Source organism: Haliotis asinina, chromosome 8, assembly GCF_037392515.1.
Source record: "Haliotis asinina isolate JCU_RB_2024 chromosome 8, JCU_Hal_asi_v2, whole genome shotgun sequence".
NCBI classification, from domain to species: Eukaryota; Metazoa; Mollusca; class Gastropoda; order Lepetellida; family Haliotidae; genus Haliotis; species Haliotis asinina.
The window spans coordinates 12,949,039-12,971,628 of record NC_090287.1 but is presented as its reverse complement, the minus strand read 5'-3'; the positions used below and the strand labels follow the sequence as shown (position 1 = coordinate 12,971,628).

At 40.7% G+C, this 22,590-nt stretch overlaps 1 protein-coding gene across 2 annotated transcripts; it reads right to left on the bottom strand.

Moving 5' to 3' along the window:
- Positions 1-1,301: 1,301 nt before the first annotated feature.
- On the bottom strand, positions 1,302-21,352 carry LOC137294928 (bile acid-CoA:amino acid N-acyltransferase-like). Of its 2 annotated transcripts, none has more exons than XM_067826100.1 (9): positions 21,192-21,352; positions 18,782-19,096; positions 15,104-15,367; positions 13,925-14,094; positions 13,327-13,440; positions 9,516-9,601; positions 5,774-5,837; positions 4,172-4,370; positions 1,302-2,250 (listed from the first exon to the last, which is right to left on the bottom strand). In XM_067826100.1, the coding sequence occupies exons 2-9, from the start codon at positions 19,074-19,076 to the stop codon at positions 2,180-2,182; spliced, it is 1,263 nt and encodes a 420-aa protein (XP_067682201.1). In that variant the 5' UTR covers positions 19,077-19,096; positions 21,192-21,352; the 3' UTR covers positions 1,302-2,179. The 2 variants fall into 2 exon arrangements, with proteins under 2 accessions (XP_067682201.1, XP_067682200.1); XM_067826099.1 differs by lacking the exon at positions 1,302-2,250 and adding an exon at positions 3,479-3,643 and having other exon boundaries at positions 21,192-21,348.
- Positions 21,353-22,590: the final 1,238 nt, after the last annotated feature.

Genomic DNA, 22,590 nt, shown 5'->3' with positions numbered 1-22,590 from the left:
GATTCATACATGCACACACATGTAACACGTGTATAGATCTATTCTTGGACAGAGATGTAACACGTGTATAGATCTATTCCTGGACAGAGATGTAACACGTGTAGGGATTCATACATGCACACACATGTAACACGTGTATGGATGTATACCTGGACACTGATGTAACACGTTTTGAGAGTTATACCTCCACATAAACGTAACATGTATATGGATGTATGTCTGGACACTGGCGTAACATGTGTATGGATGTATGCCTGGACACAGATGTAACACGTTTTGAGATTTATGCCTGCTCGTAAATGTAACCAGTCTATGGATGTATGCCTGGTCACTGATGTAACACGTCTATGGATGTATGCCTGGACACTGATGTAACACGTTTTGAGAGTTATACCTCCACATAAACGTAACATGTATATGGATGTATGTCTGGACACTGGCGTAACATGTGTATGGATGTATGCCTGGACACAGATGTAACACGTTTTGAGATTTATGCCTGCTCGTAAATGTAACCAGTCTATGGATGTATGCCTGGTCACTGATGTAACACGTCTATGGATGTATGCCTGGACACGGTTGTAGCATGCGCGTGGTTCTGTGCCAGGACAAATATGTAACACGTCTATGGTTCTATATCTAGGTGGAGATGTAAATCGGATTTTTTTAGTTATTCTGTTATATTGAGAATAGAGCATCCGAAAATTCAAAAGAGGACAGAAATATTATACTAGTTACATGCAGACTGAGTCAATTTAACAGTCACACGCAGATTTAATTGTTTGCTCAGTCACATGCAGATTTAACAGTATGAACAGTCACGTGCAGACTGAACTGGTTGAATAGTCACCTGCAGACAAGATTTGACTAAGGCGGACACTAAAATCCTGTGACTGTCATGGATAAAACCTCGACAAGAAGACGTCTGACATTACAGATAAGATCCAGAGAGGAATACCATCAGCTGTTTGTAGTGACTGTTGTTTTGTGGGTTCTCAAGTCTCGGACAAAATGTAGCCTACTAAAAACATCTTGTTAAGACAAACAAACTATAACATCCGATTATTTATTTAGCTACGTGGGGCGGTGGGGTAGCCTAGTGGTTGAAGCGTTCGCTCGTCACACCGAAGACCCGGATTCGATTCCCCACATGGATACAATCTGTGAAGCCCATTTTCTGGAGTCCCCCGCCGTGATATTGCTGGAATATTGCTGAAAGCCGCGTAAAACTAAAGTCACTCACTCATTTAGCTACGTTATGTATGTTTTCAAAACATCATTCACTCAAACACAGCGTATGATTTCGCATTCTGTCTTCTCTCAAAGTGACGATTCGATATAGTATATAGTATAGTCAAGTATATGGATGCATTGTATATACAAGAAGAAGAGGAGTATTGGCGTTACAACTACGTCCATTGTAGTAGCACCAAAGGAACCTGAATAAGTACATTGTCACAACAAACTCTAAATTATCACTTTAAGTTATCATTCATAAGAGATTCGGACGTTGCCATCAGTGATGGCACTTTCAACGTCAGCAGATACACGTAGATACAACGACGGTGACCCAGATGGAAGCTGGTATGTCAGCTCGTTTGTTGCCATGGACACCGGGGTTAATAACTCAGAGTTGTTGTAAATGGTACAGTTGATGGAATGGTCCTGTCTGGATGACGTTACGACGACGCGGGTTGACTCCGATGAAGGTGACAGCATAAATACAGGACGGTGGGAGGAGATCTGTCAGGTTCTCGCTCTCAGACACCGTTTCCATGAAGGTCGGCTCATCACACCCACTGAAAGTGATTCCTACCACTTGGAAGGATCGTTTTATCACCAGATAATCATAGCCGAGGTCATAGTAGGCACTCATGACGTCACAGGCACCTTCCTCAAAAGTGGTGGAACGACCCCAGTAGATGATGTTAGCTCGGAGGAAACACTCGAAAGCCTCTCTGATCGGCATGTTGTTTTCTTTCACTATCTGGTAGAGGGCGTGGTTGAAGATGTCGCTGCTGTAGTGAACATTGACGTCGTCGTTGTAGTCCTTGGTGTGGTTGAGAGACCTACCGTCTCGTCTAGGGTTCTCAAAGTAACGCAGGGCACCAGTGGTACTCTTAAAGATTTCAGATCATTGGAACCACGTGCTAACTGATCAGAACAAATTTGGTTTGGATCATTGGATTGTCTGGTCCAGACACGATCTACAGACCGTCGCCATATAGCTGGAATATTGCTGATCCTGGCCTAAAGTCAAGAAGAAAGAACTATGAAGTCCAAAGAATAATGGATTAGAGAAAATGATCTGAAGCGTAATGATCTTTGTGTGTGGGGGTGGATTTGTGGTGGGGGTGGGTTGGTGTTTGGTTTTGTTGCCGTGGGGACCCATGCACCCACAATCACTCTCGATCCGTCCCGTCTTAATCAAACTCTCAAAGCGCCGAGCTGGAGGAATGAGACAGAATTATAATTTACAAACCGAAAGATGTATTTTCTAAAAACAGTCATATTTCTTATATCCCCTTAATTCTGAAGCACATAATAGGATAGACTGTATTTGACTATCAGACATATTCTAAAAAGGGTATTTGGTGATAACGAACCGATTGCCATTTAATTGTACTTGTGCTTTTTTGCCACATAAGGAGAGATCGGACAGTCATTTATTTGCCTAGGCTAACATTACACAAGAATAGAACCACAAGCTATTTATAGCTACTGAGTACCTTTAAGGTATTACCTCTAAAGTATCATGCATCAGTACTTTAAGCCTGTCTCCCTGAATACAACAATATTAATATTTATCAAGGTTAACGTTTAAGCCCCATTTATCTGAATACAATGCTAAAATATGTAACTGGTTTTGAAAACCGTATAGAGTGTCTGAAGCTACAGTAACATAGGCAAAAAGTAGCATCAACACTTTTATATCATATCCTGGATACCATCTTTTCCATTTTGTAAGATGTTTTAGAGAGAGCTCTGTTATAAACAGATAAAAGAGTACTGGACTCAGTATCCAACCTTGTTTAAGACCAAAGGCCACTTAAAGTAGTCTGGTAAAAATAAAACCCATATCAATCAAACATTAACTGGAAATAGTGTCAAGATGCAAATTCAGTGGTGTTAATTTTGATAAAAAAGTAACATTTTCACGAGATATAACACATTTTTATAACGCGTGTAATAAGATCACCAAACTATTTAAGTGTATTTCAAACACTAAATGGGGTGCTGCTTCAATGGGGCCTTATCGTACCTTAGAGAGATGTGATGAAGATAGTGTCTTCCGAGATGACTTGCTAGTGTTAAGCGTTCATGCACAATGTGTACTATCAAACACCAACCAAGGTAACAACAGAAATGCGCATGAGAAGGGACATCGATGTCCATAACTATTATAATGTCCACCTAAGTGCACGTATGCAAGTAGGTTTACAATGAGATGTTGAAGTTCGTTGTCAAACAGACTGCCTTTTCTGATCAAATACTGGTTTATTTGGAAATGAAAAAAAAAGATTGTTTCATCATACACTCCGTTTTGGAAGATAAGTGTTGAAATGTTCCAGAATTCTTTTCCACGAATCCTCCTGGGCAACGGCATGGCCCTTCCTTTCACCGCCCCAAATTACGCGGGTTCCTGTTGTAAGTAAATTAACTTTTTAACACGAGAAATTCGGTTGTATCTGAGACAATATTCAGGAGTCCCATTTGATTTGTGACGCATTCATGTACACATTTTAAAATGAGTGAAAAAGAAAATTCAAATGTTACTTATCTAATATCAATATACGCTGTTACATCTTAATGTTGAATCTTATCTCACAAGTAATATTGCAGAAATTGGAAGATATTGTAATATTTTGAACTCACAAAGCTATCTTCATTTTGTTAAAATAGAATAGGTCTTCACCAACCCATGCGACTACGCTTGTCGTAAGAGGCGACTAAAGGGATCGGGTGGTCTGGTTCGCTGACTTGATTTACACACATTATCGGTTTCCAGTTGCGCTGATCGATGCTCATGCCGTCACTCACTGGATTGTCCAGTCTCCATTACTTACAAACCGCCGCCATATAGCATGAATATTGCTGAGTGTGGGGTAAGGCAAGACTCACTCTTCCTTATTGGTATCACTTCTGAATGGCATTCCATGACCTAACTTACCTCCTGTAATGTAGGATTCTCTACACAAAGGCCCATAGGGTGGCTCCAGAAGATGACCTGCTCCAGGATAGAAGACGCTTTGAATGTTGTATTTCTTATCTTCTGGTACCGTCTTCATTGTGTGCCTATACACCGATGGAAATACAAGCTTGTCATCTTCACTGAGCAGATGAAGTAGCTTTGTTCCCTGTCGCCACATCTAAAGGTGAAACAATTATTGTATGTGTGATTATGTAGTCCGCAATATGAATGTATGACGATAATATTTAAGCCTAAGGAAAAGCCTGTTTGATAACATCGAAGAGAAATTTGAGGAATGACCTGATAGCAGTTTCTCGTTGTCACAACGTTATGCTGTCGCTGTTATTATTCTGTGGACTCCCATTTACGTTGTCACAACGTTGTGGCCTGACGTTGTGATACGTCATTTTTACGTCACCACATTTTATGTGATGGTAACCTTTTCACGTCGTCTTAAGGTTCTTTTTAACGTTAATAGTTGAATAGCTTTCCCATTAGTGAACATGCACGTCAATGCCTATTCCTCAATTTGCATGTTGCTTTTGTCGTATGTTTTCTGGAGCAGTAGCTGAATAGTGAAGAAAGAATTTCAAAGTGAAAAATTATGTATCGTCACCCCAAGTTATAAGAAATGTTGCTATAACTTTGTGAGGAGTCTTTTAAGATTACCTTTCCTCAAACATCTGCATCACTGATCTTACGTTGTGACATAACGCTATACAATGACGTTATACTACTATTGTAACAACGTTGTGTCATGATGTTACTAATGTACAACCTTCTTACAAAAGTGTGTAGCTGGGAAGACGTTAAGGCAAAGGATCACTAGTAAGGGCCCTCTTCTTTACTGATGTCTCCATTTGTTAAATATAAAAAGATATAGTGATTTTTTATGCTTCAGATGTTCGCGAAAGGATCAGCGGATCCAGATCCACAAGAACTGAGCAACTCCCAATGCAAATTTTAGTTCAGGATAACATCGCAATTAATCCTAACATCATGGATGATCGCTGTCATACATAATAACATCCGCTAAATCTCTAACATAGCGTTACGCCTTTGGTTGCCAACCTTGTGATTGGAATTAAGTCTTTCAATGAAATTCGAAAGTTACGTACATACACGCCTGCAGTCTGGAATGATGGAAACCAGTAGCTGGAGAAAGAACGGTTGGGACACCTTCATCATCTTGCCATAGAGCTAGGTACAAAGGCTGCTAACAGTTTGAACTCCTGTGCATTGATCTAATGCCATACAAAGGCATACATGCGGCTACCTTGATCAGACTACTTTTTAGCAAGAGCTGTATTTCGTTCTTTGAAGAAAGTACATGCTATATTGTATCTGAGACGTTTTGAATGATGTACGCCAACTGCGTTTCTACTAAATTGCCCAAGACAAACTTACTTGGAACCTAGCGATATGTTGCACCTCACTGCACTGTTGTTGCTTTTGACATATGATAAAAGATATTGCCCGAGTCACGTAACATATATACTAATAAACAGGCTGTGTTCTTGATGGTTAAAGATTGTACTGCACAGTGAACTCTCAACCAGAGCGAGTATGGATTTAACTTACTGGAAGTGCGTGGTAATCTTTTTGGAGTACACTCTCTTCGTCTGGTACTTCTACCAGTGATGGCCTGAAACAGATCCGATATCATAACATAAGTTTAGACTAAGCTGCTAAACATGATCTCAGAACCCATTGTCCTTTTAATAAGCGAGTGAGTTTGATTCTATTCACCATATTGCAGTAAATCATATACACTAAACCGCGAAAAAACACGCCACTCCATTTTTGAAATCGGTAATTAGTTTCATGTAAATATCACAGTGATTATCGGAAAGATTTCAAAATTGGTATGTTTGATCATCAATACTTAAAGACGAATTTGAGAAAATTACATGTAAAATGACGACAGGTGGCGCGACAGAGCGATCCGAGAGTTAATAACGTGTATGGCCTCCTTGAGCATTGACAACAGCGTTGTATCGTCTGTATATGAAGTGGATGAGATGGTCGATGAAGGCCACGGGAACGTGCGCCCTGATTCCAGTTCCGCTGCAGTTATTATGGAGGCTCCTCTGAATCTCAACCCACAAGTGTTCAATCGGGTTTAAGTCTGTACTGAGGGTAGGCCATTGAAAAGTTTGTATGTCGTGTTGGAAAAAGTCTCTAGTTGCTCTGGCAGTATGGGCAGGCGCGCTGTCCTGCTGGAAGACGTGGTTTCCATGACGACCAAAATATGGCACCACGAAGGGTCTAAGCGTTTGATCAATCATTTCCTCTACCAGGACCACTATTCTAGAACATCATAGGACCCAGTTTGTGATTGTAATAGCGCCCTACACAGTTTGCTCGTTTGCTCTTTCCAGGACACACTCATCTGCAAAACGCTCCCCGCGTCGTCGCCACACTGTCACGCTGCCATCAGTCCGTCTTGACGCCATACCGGCTGTCGTCGGGGAAGACTAGAGTACGCCACTCCCGGTGACGGCAATTCCACTGATATAAGACGAGCACGACGATGCCGAACAGTGAGGAACAGACCTCGATAAGGAAAGCGACATCTGACGTTTCTCTGCCTGAAACGCCTCCGCGCTGTGTTGGCGCTGATTGGTCTCTGGGGATTGCCAGTGGTTGTCTGTGCAGTTTCCGTCGCCGTAGCGAAAATATTTTCTGGTGATGACGGACAATCTGCCGATTTGCCTCAACGTTGTCACAGTCGGTCTTCCACTGCCAGGTTGTGCTTCCAGTGGCTTCGACTCGTTGCTGCAGGCGGTATATTGCTCAAACATAAACGAAAAAAAAGGATTTGCAACATGTCGTGCAGTCTGGCCAGCGTTCAGTCTTCCTAAAACTTGGTTCGTCTGTTCCCTTGATAATCATAGCATGTCGCTACTGTCGAACAGTGAATGACTCTCGGTGTATGTTCGATGACTCTTTTTATAGGGATTAAACCCCGGGATGCACATGCATTGCCATTTTCATGAAATGCGCACAAAAACCTCGTCCCATCATTACTTTAGTAGATGAGTTTTGACATGTTCTTTGTATCAAATACAGAATCCGAAACAAAATTTTCTGGTCCAGGTCTAACTAAGATATAAAAAGTGAAAACAAAATTCAAATTAAGATGAAACATATACATATGGAAATTAATTAAGCAACACCAAATTCAAAGACACATAAAAACTTAACAAAGTTTAACGAAGTAATTTTGATGATTGATTATTCAATTTTGATGTATTGACATACAGCATGAGCTTTTCATGGGTTGATATGACGCGCGTGAAGCTTGCACAGCGCACGTGCATTGCTTTAACCTCAACTTTCGAAAAATGCACTTTTTCCCTGGGGTGTTTACAAGCGCAGGTTGTCGATTGCATTCGGTTTTTCATTCATTTCAATGTCATGGCACGTAGGAAATTATCAGAGGCCACTCGTTGGCAAATAATCGGCATGAGGAATGCTGGTATGTCTCTAAGACAAATCGGGACTCAAATCGGACGACATCATTCCATAATTTCAAAACTTTTGAAAAAATACCGGGCCACTAATGAAGTTAAAGACCTGCCTAGACCAGGAAAACCCAGGAAGACCACAGTCCGGGAGGACAGAGCTTTACTGAGACTTGTACGGCGCAGGTCCTTCGACTCGAGCTCTCGGTTGAGACAGGAGTGGCTTCCAGGGAGACCCATCTCGAACAGGACTGTTCGGAATCGTCTGAAAGCTGCAGGATACCGGGCAAGGAGGCCAATCAAGCGACCCAGACTGTCTCCAGCCCATAAGGCAGCCCGACTGGCCTGGTGTAATGACCGTTTGCACTGGAACATTGCCTCTTGGAGGAAGGTCCATTTCTCAGATGAGAGCCGGTTCTTGCTGCACATGGTGGACGGTCGTACTCGGGTCTGGAGGCAGAGGAACACAGCAATGGCTCCACGGAACATCCAGGAGACTGTGGCCTTTGGGGGAGGTTCCGTTATGGTATGGGGGTGCATTTCCATGAACTGCAAGTTGGATATCATTACCATCCGTGGCAACCTTAACGGTGTTCGTTACCAACAGGAGGTTCTTGACAGGGCTGTGGTACCTCATTTTGAGAACCATCCTCTGGCAACGAGACCCATATTTATGGACGACAATGCTAGACCTCACAGGGCGCATGCTGTAAATGATTTTTTGCGGCAAAATGCAATTGACAGAATTCCATGGCCTGCCATGAGCCCTGACCTCAACCCCATTGAACATTTGTGGGACTTTATTGGCCGTCGTGTGAGGCAGAGAGACCCACCAGTCCATAATCTCAACGAATTGACGGCTGCCCTGCATGAGGAGTGGAACAGGATCCCCCAGAATCAGATCCGGAGACTCATCCAAGGAATGAGGAGGCGTCTGGAATCGGTGGTGCGTGCGCAGGGAGGACACACTAGATATTGATGAAAGTCGGTGTGCAGACTCTCAGATGACTGTTCTTTCTTTCCATGTGACATTTGTGTTAATACACCTGACAACAACGTCTGTGGATGAATAGTAAATTGTGTCCATTTTTTCATGAATTTAAGACAGTTTTAAGAATTTGGATTTCGTTGCAATAAAGCAAAGTCTTGATACTTTTTCCCTTTAAGTTGTTTGTCAGAGATCGTCTGTTGAATAAAAAAGTGTCAAACTATATCAACCCGGCATATTTTGATTGTCAGAACACTTCAAAGTTGCTCCAATAGAAAAAATTGGGGTGTTGCTTGATTAATTTCCAGGTGTATATTTGGAAAAAGGTTGGTAGAATGACGTTTCTTCCGCGGTTCAGTATACATGTATATTACTATATTATAGTTTTAAGCTATACAAACTTGACTAATATTTTTGGGGAATGTTATTCCTGGAAATAAAACTTCAACATTTAAACTCGCTTTCCCTCTTAATGTACTAGTATATACATGTACACATACTTAAATATATGCTGAGGGAAAACACAAGGGAAAGCACGAGTAGGTTTCTCCACAAACTATGCGATACAAAAGCTTTTGAATACCCTAGAAAAAAATAAAGGAACAATGTTGCTTTCATGCGATCACTTGTATTTATTCCCTCAGTATATATAAATGATGTACGTGTGCGTGCGTGCGTGCGTGCGTGCGTGCGTGCGTGAAGAGTCGTTAAGAGGTGACAAATGTCATACCCTTTCAGGAGTTTTACGGACAAACATACATCTGGACTATTTCTTATGATATACTTACTTTACATATTTAGTGCAACAGTACTAGTCTTAGTTCCATAAGGGATAATTACAACTGGTATATTGATGGCAAACACATACATCCATCCACGAACTGCTTCTCCATTGACGTCCTGGTCTCGAAGTGGAGACACCAGCGGTCCATTGATGGATACAGCTGCTCTGACCTTGAAACAAACCGGTTCGCAATATACAAGTGTTCGGAAAGGGACATTCAGGTGTGCGAGGTTAATGAATCTATAACTTTGTCGGCACTTGTGCACGTGCTTATCGAAGACCTGGCTGTCCCTTTCTTTGTATTAGATTAACCAAGGCCTGACAAATCACCCCATTTTGCATATGGGAACGCCCGCCAGAACATTTCATTTGAAACAAGAAGGAAACAGGTTGTCGTCTAAATATTGAAAAGTTCAATTTCCTAGTGATGGTTTCGTGATGGTGTTTTGCTGAACTACTGCTTGACAAGTATTAGATGAGCCAGCGCAGGGAACGCGTTTATGACAAGCAGGCGGGGTAAGAAATCTGGATGAATACACTTGATTGCTACAGGTAGATTGGCGATTAAGCACGTGCAATACATGTTGACTGTGCCGTGAAATCAATACCGCTACTGTTTAACACGTCTCTCGTAGAGCGATTTTAAAACACCATCACGACACGAGGAAACTGAACGTACAATATTTAGACGACAGCCTGTGTTACTCTTGTTTCAAACTGCATGTTCTGGAGAGCGTTCCCATTTATATTTATTCCCTCTTATTTACATAATAATGTCACATCAAGTGAAGTGTTTTTCACTCATTATGATATATCTGATCACTTTCCATGTATAGCTACCATTCAAATAAGTGATAATACAAAGGCAAAGGTTAAAGAAGCTCATTTTATTAAATGGGACAAAGCCTCCAGTATTGAGATCTCTTCATACAGGAACTGTCTCGATAATCTGCTTAACAATGCAGAGATTTGTTCACCAATTTGTTCACCAATTCATACACGGGATGCTATTGAATCATTTAGTACAGTGATAAGCGAATGTATGATCCATGCCAGTAGTGAGTGTCTACCAGTTGGTAGCTTTAAAGCGCATTTAAAACCTTACTGGAAGCAGGATGGGCTGCACAAAGATCATTTTAACATGCGCGTTGCTAGGAGGCGATGGTTGTACGAGGATAAGCCAAGGGGAGATAATTTCGATTCGTATAAAACGTATAAGCAGGCCAAGCGAGAATTCCGACGACGCCATAGACAGTCAAAGCGGGCCTATACTAAGAATCTGTACTCAGACCTAGAAAATACCTGTGAGACCGATGTGAATACATTCTATAAGTCTGTGCGGAAGCTACGTAAGCACAAAATCGGGGTTGATAAACTAACATATGATAACTCCAGCGCAACATCTCCCACTGACATCTGTCAGCTATGGGGTAAATACTATGCAGATTTAGCCAAACCGTACCATTCCGATACATTTGACCAAGATCTCAAACATCGAATCGACTGCGAAATTGACAAGATAGCCTCTAGCAATGAAAGCAATTCATGTGTTGATAGTGCACTATGTGCAGACATATCCGTCCATGACATCACAAGATATGTACAGAAACTGGGTGGAAACAAATCGCCTGGCCCTGACAAAATTAATAATGAACATGTGATGTTTGGTGGTGAGCTTTTGGTAAAGAAATTAGCACTACTATTCAGTGCTATTCTTAGACTGCAGTACACACCCACTGCGTATAGACACGGTATGATTATACCCATCTACAAGGGTAAAAAGGATAAATCAAACCCTGCCAATTATAGAGGCATTACGCTGACATCTTGTTTAAGTAAACTTTTTGAGAAAATTCTTTTAGAAAGACTAGAAAAGTGGACCTCCCAAAATACTTGTAATTTTCCCGATGTGCTACAATTCGGATTTAGGAAAGAACATGGCGCAGTCATGGCGCTATTTACCCTTATTGAATGTGTGCAAACCTATCTTAATAGGGGGTCGTGTATCTACACCGCATTCCTAGATAATGAGAAGGCCTTTGACCGAATATGGCAATCAGGTCTCTTTGTTAAACTCTATCACCTAGGTATAAGAGGTAAAATGTGGTCTCTGTTACGTCACTGCTATACTTCCATGTATGCGTGCGTTCAGTATAAGGGTGAACAGTCAAACACTTTTGCTGTTAGACAAGGCATCGGTCAGGGTAGAGTCATTTCAGCTTGGTTATTTCTTGTGTATATAAATGACCTCATAACTGAACTCCGGCAGCTAGACACTGGAATATGCTTATATAATATCAGGTTGCCATGTGTATTACTTGCTGATGATACTACACTTATTAGTTACAGTCCTAAAAGTCTACAATTAGCTCTAAACACAGTTGCTAATTATGCATCCAAATGGCGACTAACCTATAATGCATCAAAAAGTAACATTGTGGTGTTTCATAAAAAGAAGCAACTAATCCGTACGCATGCTTATCACCTTGGAGATCATGACATACCTATGTCTGATCGTGTAAAATACGCGGGTGTCCTTCTCCAAAGTAATCTTTCTTTTAAGCTTTATATTGAGGACAGCTGTACTAAAGCAAGGCGCACTGTTAGTTCCCTCATCTCTGTTGGTCTAAACAGCAGGGATCTACATCAGTATGCAAGTGTTAAGATATGGAAAAGAATGATATTAACAACGAGTTTCTATGGCTGTGAATTATTACCCACTCTTTATGGTAAAGATCTTGAACTAACTGAAAGTATACAGCGCTACTTTGCCAGAATTGTACAAGGTTTTGATAAACGCTCTCCCACTGATGCCACTATTGCTGATCTAGGACTGTGGACAATGGTTGGCTACATCGATAAATGCAGACTACAGCTGCTTGGGCGTCTTTGTAATATATCATGTGTCCCAATCTGTAAAACAATATTTTGTGCATCTACCTCACTCTATTACTCTCATTCTAAGAACTTAGACAGTTTATGTGGCGTGTTGCTATCAACAGCTAAGAAATATAACCTAATGCACCATGTATTTCACTATATCTGCACCGGACAATTCCCGACGAAAAATAACTGGAGAAAGACTGTAGTAAATGAAATAAGTATCCACGAGGAAAAAGCATGGAAATACAAACTATCATGCAGAGCTGACCTGTCTCGATATTTTAAAATACACACAGCACTTTCACCTCATATGTTATACAGCATGACATTGTTATATCCAGAACTGAGAGAAGAACTGCAGTATGTAATAAGAATTGGATCCGGAACCAAAATATCAAAAGAATGTAAAAACTGTAACACTTTTGCTAATGATTACTATCTCCATGTTATCCTAAACTGTGGATGCTTGCTTTCAGAGAGGGATGTATTCTTCTCAACTCTAATAGATAATCTTGATGTTGAAATGTATGTCAAAATAGAGATGATGGAAGAGAATGACATGCTAGCATTCTTTCTAGGGGCCAATAACAGTGATATTGATGAAACAACACGGCATTTTACTATTATAGAGTTCTCAAAATATTTGTATAAACTAAAAGATATCCTCAATCACTTGTGGTAATAATCTAGCCAAGACCTGACGGTTGGTGACCTGTATATATTTGGAGAAATATTCCCATATCCTATGCTTGTACATATATGTATATATATATGCGTGTGTGTGTGTATGTACGCTTGTTGAATACTCTGTTACCTAGTTATATAATTGCATGACCATGTTTTCTGGATCTTCGGACCTATCTGGAGGAAATAAAGACATTCATTCATTCATTCATTCATTCATTCATTCATTCATTCATTCATTCATTCATTCATTCATTCCTTACCGACTAGCCGTTTGTTGGTAGATGTATCGCCGATCTACTTATTGTTAAAGTATACAAGTTTCTACCTTGTCACAGAAGGACGCCAGCATATTCGTAAGTCCACCTCCAAAAGATGAGCCAATTACCCCAATTCCTCCAGGCTGTGAATGAGGGTGCTTATTCAGCATTTCGGCGGCTTCCTGAAGAACAAGTTGTGGAGATGATTTAGTAGCTTGCACAAACGTCTATGGAATTGATACATGCGTACAAGCCAGGTAGACTGTGAAGCACGCTAATTAATAATAATGATAAACAACAGTTAGCAATATTATTGCAAAATGAACAAGGAACAGGCAAAGGCTCGCACAGAAGTCAAGAACACCAGTGTCAGAGACTGAGAATTGTTTTACGACGCTTTTTGCAACATTCCAGCAGTAGGGGGAGGTGGACACCAGAAATGGGCTCCTAACATTGTCCCCCATTTGGGAAATCGAACACAGACGACTGTAAGCTTTAACCAGTAACTTCAGATACATCGCGTACGCAAGACAGGTAGGTAAAGGTTTCTTTCAAGAGGCAGAGCAACCACCAAGACAAACACTATGAACGTAAATGTACGCATTAACTCTGTACACAGGATTCTTTAAAGAAGTTAGTTTGTGTCAGAAATGCTGGTATACTCACTAAGAAATAGTCGAAGTCAAGTTCGTCGAACGCATGGGGTAGACCGTCATATGAAAGATACGCCAAAGCGAACGTGAAGAAGCCTCTGGAGGCGAGAAGGGCCGCCCGGAACTCGAACAAGCCTCCGGTACCACCAAACATATCCAGTATGGCCGGGAACGGCCCTTCACCTTCAACGTCAGTTATATACATGTAAGGTAACACCTTGTGGATGGTCACTGCGTGCGGGTACGTGTGTGGGAGGCGGAAAGAGACGGAGACTGTATGAGTGTGTGCTTGGGAGTTTGTGTTTATGTGTTTTAGTGTTTGTGAACGCCTGCGCGCATATTAAGGTTTGATGTCTGTTTTCTAAAAAGCCAGGAGGTGGAACACAAATGTCTGCCCTGTCATTCATTGTGATTTTTGCGAAGAGTATTCTTTGGACTCTCACCAACAATAACAGGGCACCTTTTCTGGACATGGGGTGAAAATGCAGTGGTACCTTCCGAACCAAGGCTGTTATTGCTATGATCACACCCTTGGTACTACCAAATCGTGAAATAGGTTTTTACCATTTTGTGTAGTCCAAAGATCAGGAAATACTGCCGTGATATATTTTCCATTAGCGAGTGAGTAACCACAGTTGTACCTACAAGAGATGTAAGTGAATATGGTTTTACGCCGCTTTTAAGCAATATTCATGCAATATCACGGCAGGGGACATAAGAAATGGGCTTGATACGTTGTACTCAAGAGGGGAATCGAACCCGGGCTTCGGGGTGACAAGCAAACGCTTACGCCACCACGGCTACCCCATCGCTCCTTATTCCTCACCATCACATAATCATGATATGTGACGCTCGTGGAAAACATGAATTTCTTCAACCCAACCGGAACCTCCCCTTACAAACACATGCACCGGCAAGTCAATTCAACACAGGTCATCAGAATCCAATTGTACATCATGTTAAGAACTGTGAATATATGGATTGTAATTGATCTTCAGAAACCCATGTTTATCGTTGGAGGCGACAAACGTGATCGGGTGACCAGACACGATGATTGAGTAAATCGATGCTCATATGCATACTGTTGACCACTGGATTGTCTGATCCTGACTCGATTATTTACAGGCCGACGCCAGATAGCTGTAATGTTAAAGTAACCATACTCATTCGTGTTATAAGAGGGTGAGCATACCTAAAGGAATAAATAAGGTTCCACGTAAGCGGCCCATGCGTACCGGTATCCTCTGCACCCCATCACGCATGTACCCTCTTCTCACGTGCGTTGTATCGAGCACAGATGACGTGTTGCAAGGTGATTGGGTGGATTGTAAGTCCATGTGATCAGAGTGGACCGATATGGTGACGTCATACGGTTTTGTGACATCTTTGATAAGCAGTCGTTTCGAACTCGTCTTCTGAGCACTCATTGACCATAGCAGGCCCTGAGGTTCAACTCCTGAAACATCAACATTCACCTTACACTAGTGGAGTGGAACACGTGGTTTCACAACATGGCGACGACCTGAAATCTCTCCACAAAGAAATCGCCGAGTTATGAGAAACAAGTTTTTCAAAAAGATATACACGAGCGGAAGACAAATCTCTTGTTTTACGGTATTCCAGAACAACCACAAGAAAACACCAACAGGACGCTGAGAAATTTCATGGTAAATTCACTGATATTCAAGGAAGATGGACAACATTTATTTTAAAATCATCCACAGACTGCCTAAATCTGAGTACCAAAGATAACACAAACCATCCGTCCCACACACCATTATTGCTACCTTTATTCACATGGCCGACCGTGAAGCGGTCTCTAGTGCGCGTAAGTTCTTGAAGGGAACACCGGCTAGTATACAAACTGACCTACCCGCTCCCATCAAAAAGCGTAGGGCGATTCTCGGACGGCAAGTGACGACACTCCGCGAACAACAGAAACTGTGGACGCGAGTCAGAGTTTTTTTTACGGAGATTGTGCTGGAGACAAGGGATCCGAAAAATCCGACATCGGTGTGACAAAAATACGACTGAAGGAACATGATAATATAAACGATGTTTCCCACTACCATAATAAAGTGTTTACAGCTCACATAATGCTTTCAAACAACTGTACAACCATTTCTTCTTTATCCCCTGACTGTTTCCCGCCAATTTATTTCCCGCTTAAATTAGCAGCAGAGACTACTTTATAAGTTGTGTGAGTACGTGCTTTTCGTGAGACCCGTACACGTGGTGTGGTAGTGGATACATGCCTTTATGTACTTGTGTATCTGTTAGACCTATCTGTGTGTTCTGTGTTTGCTTCGTGGATCCGTTTTGGATTAATGTGACGCACTATTGATCTCTGGTTTGGACATGAGTATGTGAATATTGTTTTGACTTCTCTATATACGTATACCCCTCTTTGCTATTGTATATCATCCGTGGGAACCCGAAATATGAGTACCAACCAACAGATAGGTATTTTTCTCCGATCTTGTTTTTCTATCACTATACATGTTTTACAGCTTTTCTCGGATTGGTCTAAGTATGGACATGGTACCTCACTAAACCACTATAAATATTACACTCCAACAGTATTTTGTGACCATTCAAAAATGAAACTGTCACTCGCTGATAAAATATTCTTCTTCATCTTTGGATTGATTTAATGAACTTAACACATGACAAAGTTGAAAATAACATCGTTGAATTGCCGCGGACAACACGACAAACTAAAGAGAAAAGGAATGTTTAGATTTCTGAAAACAACACGTGCTTCAGTCTACTGTTTACAAGATGTTCACTTTACCAAAGATATGGAAAAGCCAGTTATGGATGATTGGTGCTGTAAAAACTGTTATTTTAGTTCTTGAGACGATGAACTGTGGAGTTGACTCTAGATAACTACAAATTAGCAATTATCAATCTTTATTGCCCAAATATTGACAACCCTAACCTTTATGACGAACTTGATTCGATAATACGTAGCGACCATGTAATTGTCTGTGGTGATTGGAATGTAGTGCAAGACTATTTTATAGATACGTATGACTACAAACATGAAAACAATGTAAAAGCCGGAGATAGAATCTTACAACTGACAGATGACCTTGACCTTCGCGATCCTTGGCGAGAAAGACAATCTAATGAAAAAAGATATACTTGGAGACAACCATTCCGGCTAAAACAAGCCCACAATATGATTCTTTCTACAATTGATACAAAAATAGAACTCAGTTTCAAATCAGACCACTCTCCAATGTCGATTTCCCTTTCTTTAAACGATTTAGATAGAGGTGCGTGGTTATGGAAATTTAATAACTCTCTCTCAGAGATGTAACTTACGTTGACTTCGTTAAGAAGACAATATCAGAAACATGCCTTAGATATATATATATATTATCCGTGGGATATATATATATAAAGAGGACAACGACAGTTAATTTGTAATTGATGAGCAACTTATTTTTTGAAACCTTGTTATTACTTATTCGTGGAGAAACTATAAAATATTCTTCAAATAAAAAACGCAGCAGAGAAAAAGAAGAAAGAGAGTTGATACAGAATATTGAAGAAACAACAGAAGCTTTAGATAATAACAAATGACTCGCCTACTAAAGCTACCTTATTGGAACTCATCAATGACCTTAATGAAAAACTAGAAAATCTAAATAAAACAAAACCCAGGGACAAATGGTTAGATCAAAGGCTATTTGGACCGAAAAAACAATCCAATATTTTCCAGACCTTGAAACTAGAAACTTCATAAATAAATCATTCACTTGTATAGAACGTAATGACGGCAAAACTCTCACAAAACAAAAGGAAATACAAGACGAAGTAAAATCTTTCTGTTCCAAACTATACAGGAAAAACAATGGCATAAGCGATGTAAACATTGAAGAATTATTTTAAAAATTAACGTTCCAAAATTGGACGATGCTACTTCAGCAGCGTTGGAAGGGCAACTCAAACATGATGGCTGCATTGAAGTGTTTAAAGAATGTTAAAGTCCTGGACCAGATGGTTTCACTGCCGAATTTTTAAAGTTCTTTTGGACTGATATAGGTAAATATTTAATCAGATCTTTAAATATGCCCTATATGAGAGGAGAATTATCTGTTTCACTGAAACGTGGACTTATAACGTGTGTACCTACAGGAAACAAGACTGGAGACCTATTATCTGTTTTCTATAAATTAGCTTCAATGGCAATGTCCAAAAGGATAAAATCAGTGCTTGGGAATTGGGAACCGATGACATGTGTCAACCAAGTCAGCGAGCCTGACCACCCGATCCTGTTAGTCGCCTCTTACGACAAGCATAGTCGCCTTTTATAGTAAGCATGGATTGCTGAAGGCCTATTGTACCCCGGTACCTTCACGGGCTTGAAATTACTGAAGTTATTTACAACTGACAGGACTCGTGAAGATCAGAGTATAAACTGGTCTTCAACAACCCAAGATCAGAGTATAAACTGGTCTTCAACAACCCATGTCTGTCGTAAAATAAGACTAACGGGATCGGGTGATCCGGCCCACTCACTTGGTTGACATATGTCATCATATCCCACTTGTGGAGATTGATAATTATGATATCCAGATTCGATTATTTGTAGACGGTAGCCATATTAGTCAACAACCAAACCAAACCAAACCAACACAACTAACAGAAGTCGTTAAACACACAGGCAAACACCGCTGTGTCGAAGTACAAGGGGCCGATATAAATACTTCGACATAGACGAGATTCGACATAAACCACGAAAAGTGACAAAAGAGAGAATGCGCAAGGGCAAAACTTGTACTTCGAGACAACAGTAATGTTAACATTATGAGATCGACACAAAGGCATCACAAAGTGATGAATACACTGTAAAACACACCAGTATATGACCCTCCTACACTTGATTGGACAGCAGTATCAACACAGCCAGCATCATCAGCAGTGTAGTGTGCGCAGGACGCAAACTCCTTCCCTTCACCCCTCAAAACAGCAGACAGTGTAATCTTCTGATGCTTCAGTAGGCCTGATACTCTGACAGACAAAGGCTCATCTATCAAAGCATCGGACGGTTCTACTTGCAGTGTAGGGGGGAAGTTGTATGAAGTGAGAGCTCTGCCGATAACATGGAGACGTTGGGTGGCACTTGAATAGGCACTGTTTGAATTATCAGCCATCTTTCGGTTCAGTCATACACCTGAAAAGAGGGAGTGAATGAGTTCAGACATCATGGTGGGGGACACTAGAAATGGGCTTCAGACATTGTACCCATCTAAGGACTCTAACCCAGGTCTTCTGCGTGACGAGAGGACGCTTTACCCACATGCTACCCCGCAGCCCAAACCCAGAGATGCCAGTGTACTAAGGAAATACCTTGCACAGATTCCTAGCTGGCCACTTGTATACCCTAAATAGCGATCCCTGGTAAGAAGTCCTTTTAAACGTATGTATATAGGATCGCAGGCTAAGTAAAAGTGGGCTTAGTATTTTATTCGTTTCACTGCGATACTGTGTCTTGTGAAATTCTATTGAAATTCTGGAAACAAAAGAGACCGAAATAAAGGTATTGTATCCGGTCTTTTCAAGTCATTTTCACTGAGTGAGTGCATATATACGCCGCACTCAGCAATATTCCAGCTATATGGCGGCGGTCTGTAAATAATCGTGTCTGAACCAGGCAATCCAGTAATCACCAGCATAAGCATCGATCTGAACAACTGTGAACTGATGACGTGTCAACGAAGTCAGCGAGGCTAACCACCCGATCCCGTTAGTTGCGGGACAAGCAGAGTCGCCTTTTATGGCAAGCATGGGTTGCTGAAGGCCTATTCTACCCCGGGACCCCTTGACGGGTCTCTTTTTAACTAGTCATGCATAATAATAAACATGGTATCATAAGCAATAAAGTTCAAATGTTAATTATTTCTTTTATCATCACAACAAAAAATTCCACATATTGGGATTGAAAACAGTAGTTCCGGAGGAGCAATTACCATTAACCAATTTATCATTATGTTAACATTTGTATAGCCCCGATACCCAGCTCAGCTGATCAAAGGCGCTTCGTGTTTCCGTCAATCACTGGATGCCAGTCTCATCGGTGCCTTGTATTATGGTAACGATTCTGGTCTAACAATTACCATTCCTTACATATTTCACATGGCAGCTGAAACTTACGAATTTTAGAACAAATGATTTCTACAAAGAAATGTAGCAAGTATGACATGGCTCAGCAGTCTTATTCTCTTTTTCTACAACAAAGTTGCATGCCTATTTATTCATCACATCCAATCAGAAAAATACTATATTTGGTTCTAGAGTACTATTGTGCTAACGTATAGATATCAAGTATTTAACCTTGTTCGCCAGAACATTGCTCCCTTGACTGCAAGCCATGCAAATATCTAGCGCGTATCATACATATTTAAAAACAATGTGTCATACTAGGCAGGGCATGCCTAGTCTGAACGACTCAGTGGCAAATGGTCCTAAATTATCGAAATATTTACATTTAGTGAAGAATGAACCTCATGTATACATATATGTATAAATATTAGTTGCATGAACTAAGGGGCCGGTCATTATTACAACGTTTCAGATAGTGCGCTAGTGATAGTTGTATAAGTGAGCTTGTGCGTGTACTCGTGTATATATATTTTGTGTGTGTGTGTGTGTGTGTGTGTGTGTGTGTGTGTGTGTGTGTGTGTGTATGTCCATATTTCATAAATGTATCTAAAATTATTTGATTATTGTTGTTATTATGACCCTTCCCTCAAGATAGACATAATTATTGGAGGCCGTCTTTCCTCTGTGACAACCTCTGACACACCTCACTAATATTAAATGATCGGTCCCTTATTATACAACTATGCATGGTCACGATGCTCCCTAACCATCCTAACATCACATATTAATTATCCACTGGTGTTCATAATCCCAGTTTGAAATCACCTGAAGTGACCTCTTGGTGAGAGTTCCTTCCGTTCCCCAATCCCAAATAATATTTATAAATTTATATATACAAGAATTATTAACGAAACCTAACACAACAATTACTAAAGGAATTATTAAAAAGCCCTTAAAAAAACAAGCAAACTCAGTGCAGTTTGTAGGGTTTAACCACGCAGTGTTACCCCTGTTAGTCTAGGGAAGAATGAATATGGGGGAACGGAAGAAAACCTGTCCCACCACCAATATATATACCCACAACATTCAAACGTACACCTAGTAGCATGACAATAGCATAATACAGTTCACAGTATATGATATTAACTCAAAACGGTCCACCATACTTGCATATCTTAGGTTGACAGCCAATGAAACCAGTCGCTCGAACTGTTCACATTTCACGCCAGTCTGTTTAAGATACAATTTGTGGGCCTATGCTTAGAGCGAATAAAAAAAAATGTCCACCACCAGCGAATCGCGGTGCGTCGTCGCTGCTACTATTTATAGCTATGTTCAAAGGTCGCACGCGGTGTATGAAAGCCTGTTTGGGCCATAACGCTACACCGGTGCTGTCCGATATCTTAGATTGTGGAAACAACGAAGAAAGAAAACAAGGGTTGTGAGCTCGAGGTCAATACAACTTAATCAGTAATAGGATAAAAAACAATGGTTCATACAGCATGGTGATGCAATCTCCCACTGCCAATTTGGGCTTGTCTCATGGCTTTCGAAAGCGACTCTTTTGATCTTGTAAACGAGTGTCGGGTTATGAAATGTTAGTCGCACAGTTTTCCTTTCCTCGGGTGAAAAAAAGTTTAATACACACTGATCTACACGGATGAGTTTATGCAATCGAGAATTGCTGCTCTTAAAAGTTCACCTAAAAAGGTAAATACTACTCTTTATATAAGGATATTCTCAACTTAGAACCTTGCTTGATCAGCCTCCCATTTAAACAAAGTATTTGGTTGACGTTGATCAAGTAGGTTTAATGGTTTACTATAAACATGGAAAAAAGAATATGTACAATTTGTAAACAACATGCTATACTTGCATGTGATGTATTTCTTTTGTACAACACTTGTTAATGAAAGGAAGTACTGCTTCGTTATTTTTGTAATAACCCTCATTTTGATAAATTTACTTATGAAGTCTGGCTATTCTCCTTTGATGCAGAAACTGCTCAGTTAGGCGAAATTCGTATTATCCTTGTTTGGAATATACATCTAAATATATTAAGTTTATGCAGGTCACAATTGGTTATATTGTATTGTATCATAATTTAAGCGGGTTCTCTATATCATTTTGTATGAGTTATGAGAATGATTCCTGTCATCGGCGCACAACAGCGCCGATAAAGAGGGGTCAAGAATCATTGGTGGTACTTTCCTGTAGGAAATACTCGGATATCATCCATGCTTGGTCGACAGAGGCGATATCGTGGAATAGCCAGATCCACAGATAAATTAAGGCTAGTTTTGCTGGGTATGATGCTTTTTCGGACTCTTCTCGTGTTTATTCACAAAAGTAGTCTGACTATTTCTGTAATCAGATTGAACTGACTCAATCGCTGGCTACCTGCGGTAGGGCGTCAATGCTTGTGACAGCAAAGTGTTTGAAAAACAAAAATTATACATAACAGTGACTCTGTTGTCGGCTCTCTATACCACTCCATGTCACAGCACATGAAGCCGTACGGTCAATGTAAACAAAAGATAATTACGCAAATAAAAGTAGCTCTTC

Bases quoted from the DNA above. Each gene is read 5' to 3' on its own strand.
- LOC137294928 (XM_067826099.1), bottom strand. From the start codon at position 19,076: ATGGCTGATAATTCAAACAGTGCCTATTCAAGTGCCACCCAACGTCTC. The intron at 9,602-13,326 runs GTAGAAACTTGT...GTTTGTTTCAAG, and splicing joins TGGCGTCCTTCTGTGACAAG to GTCAGAGCAGCTGTATCCAT. The intron at 5,838-9,515 runs GTATGTGTTTGC...GATCTGTTTCAG, and splicing joins GAAGCAGTTCGTGGATGGAT to GCCATCACTGGTAGAAGTAC.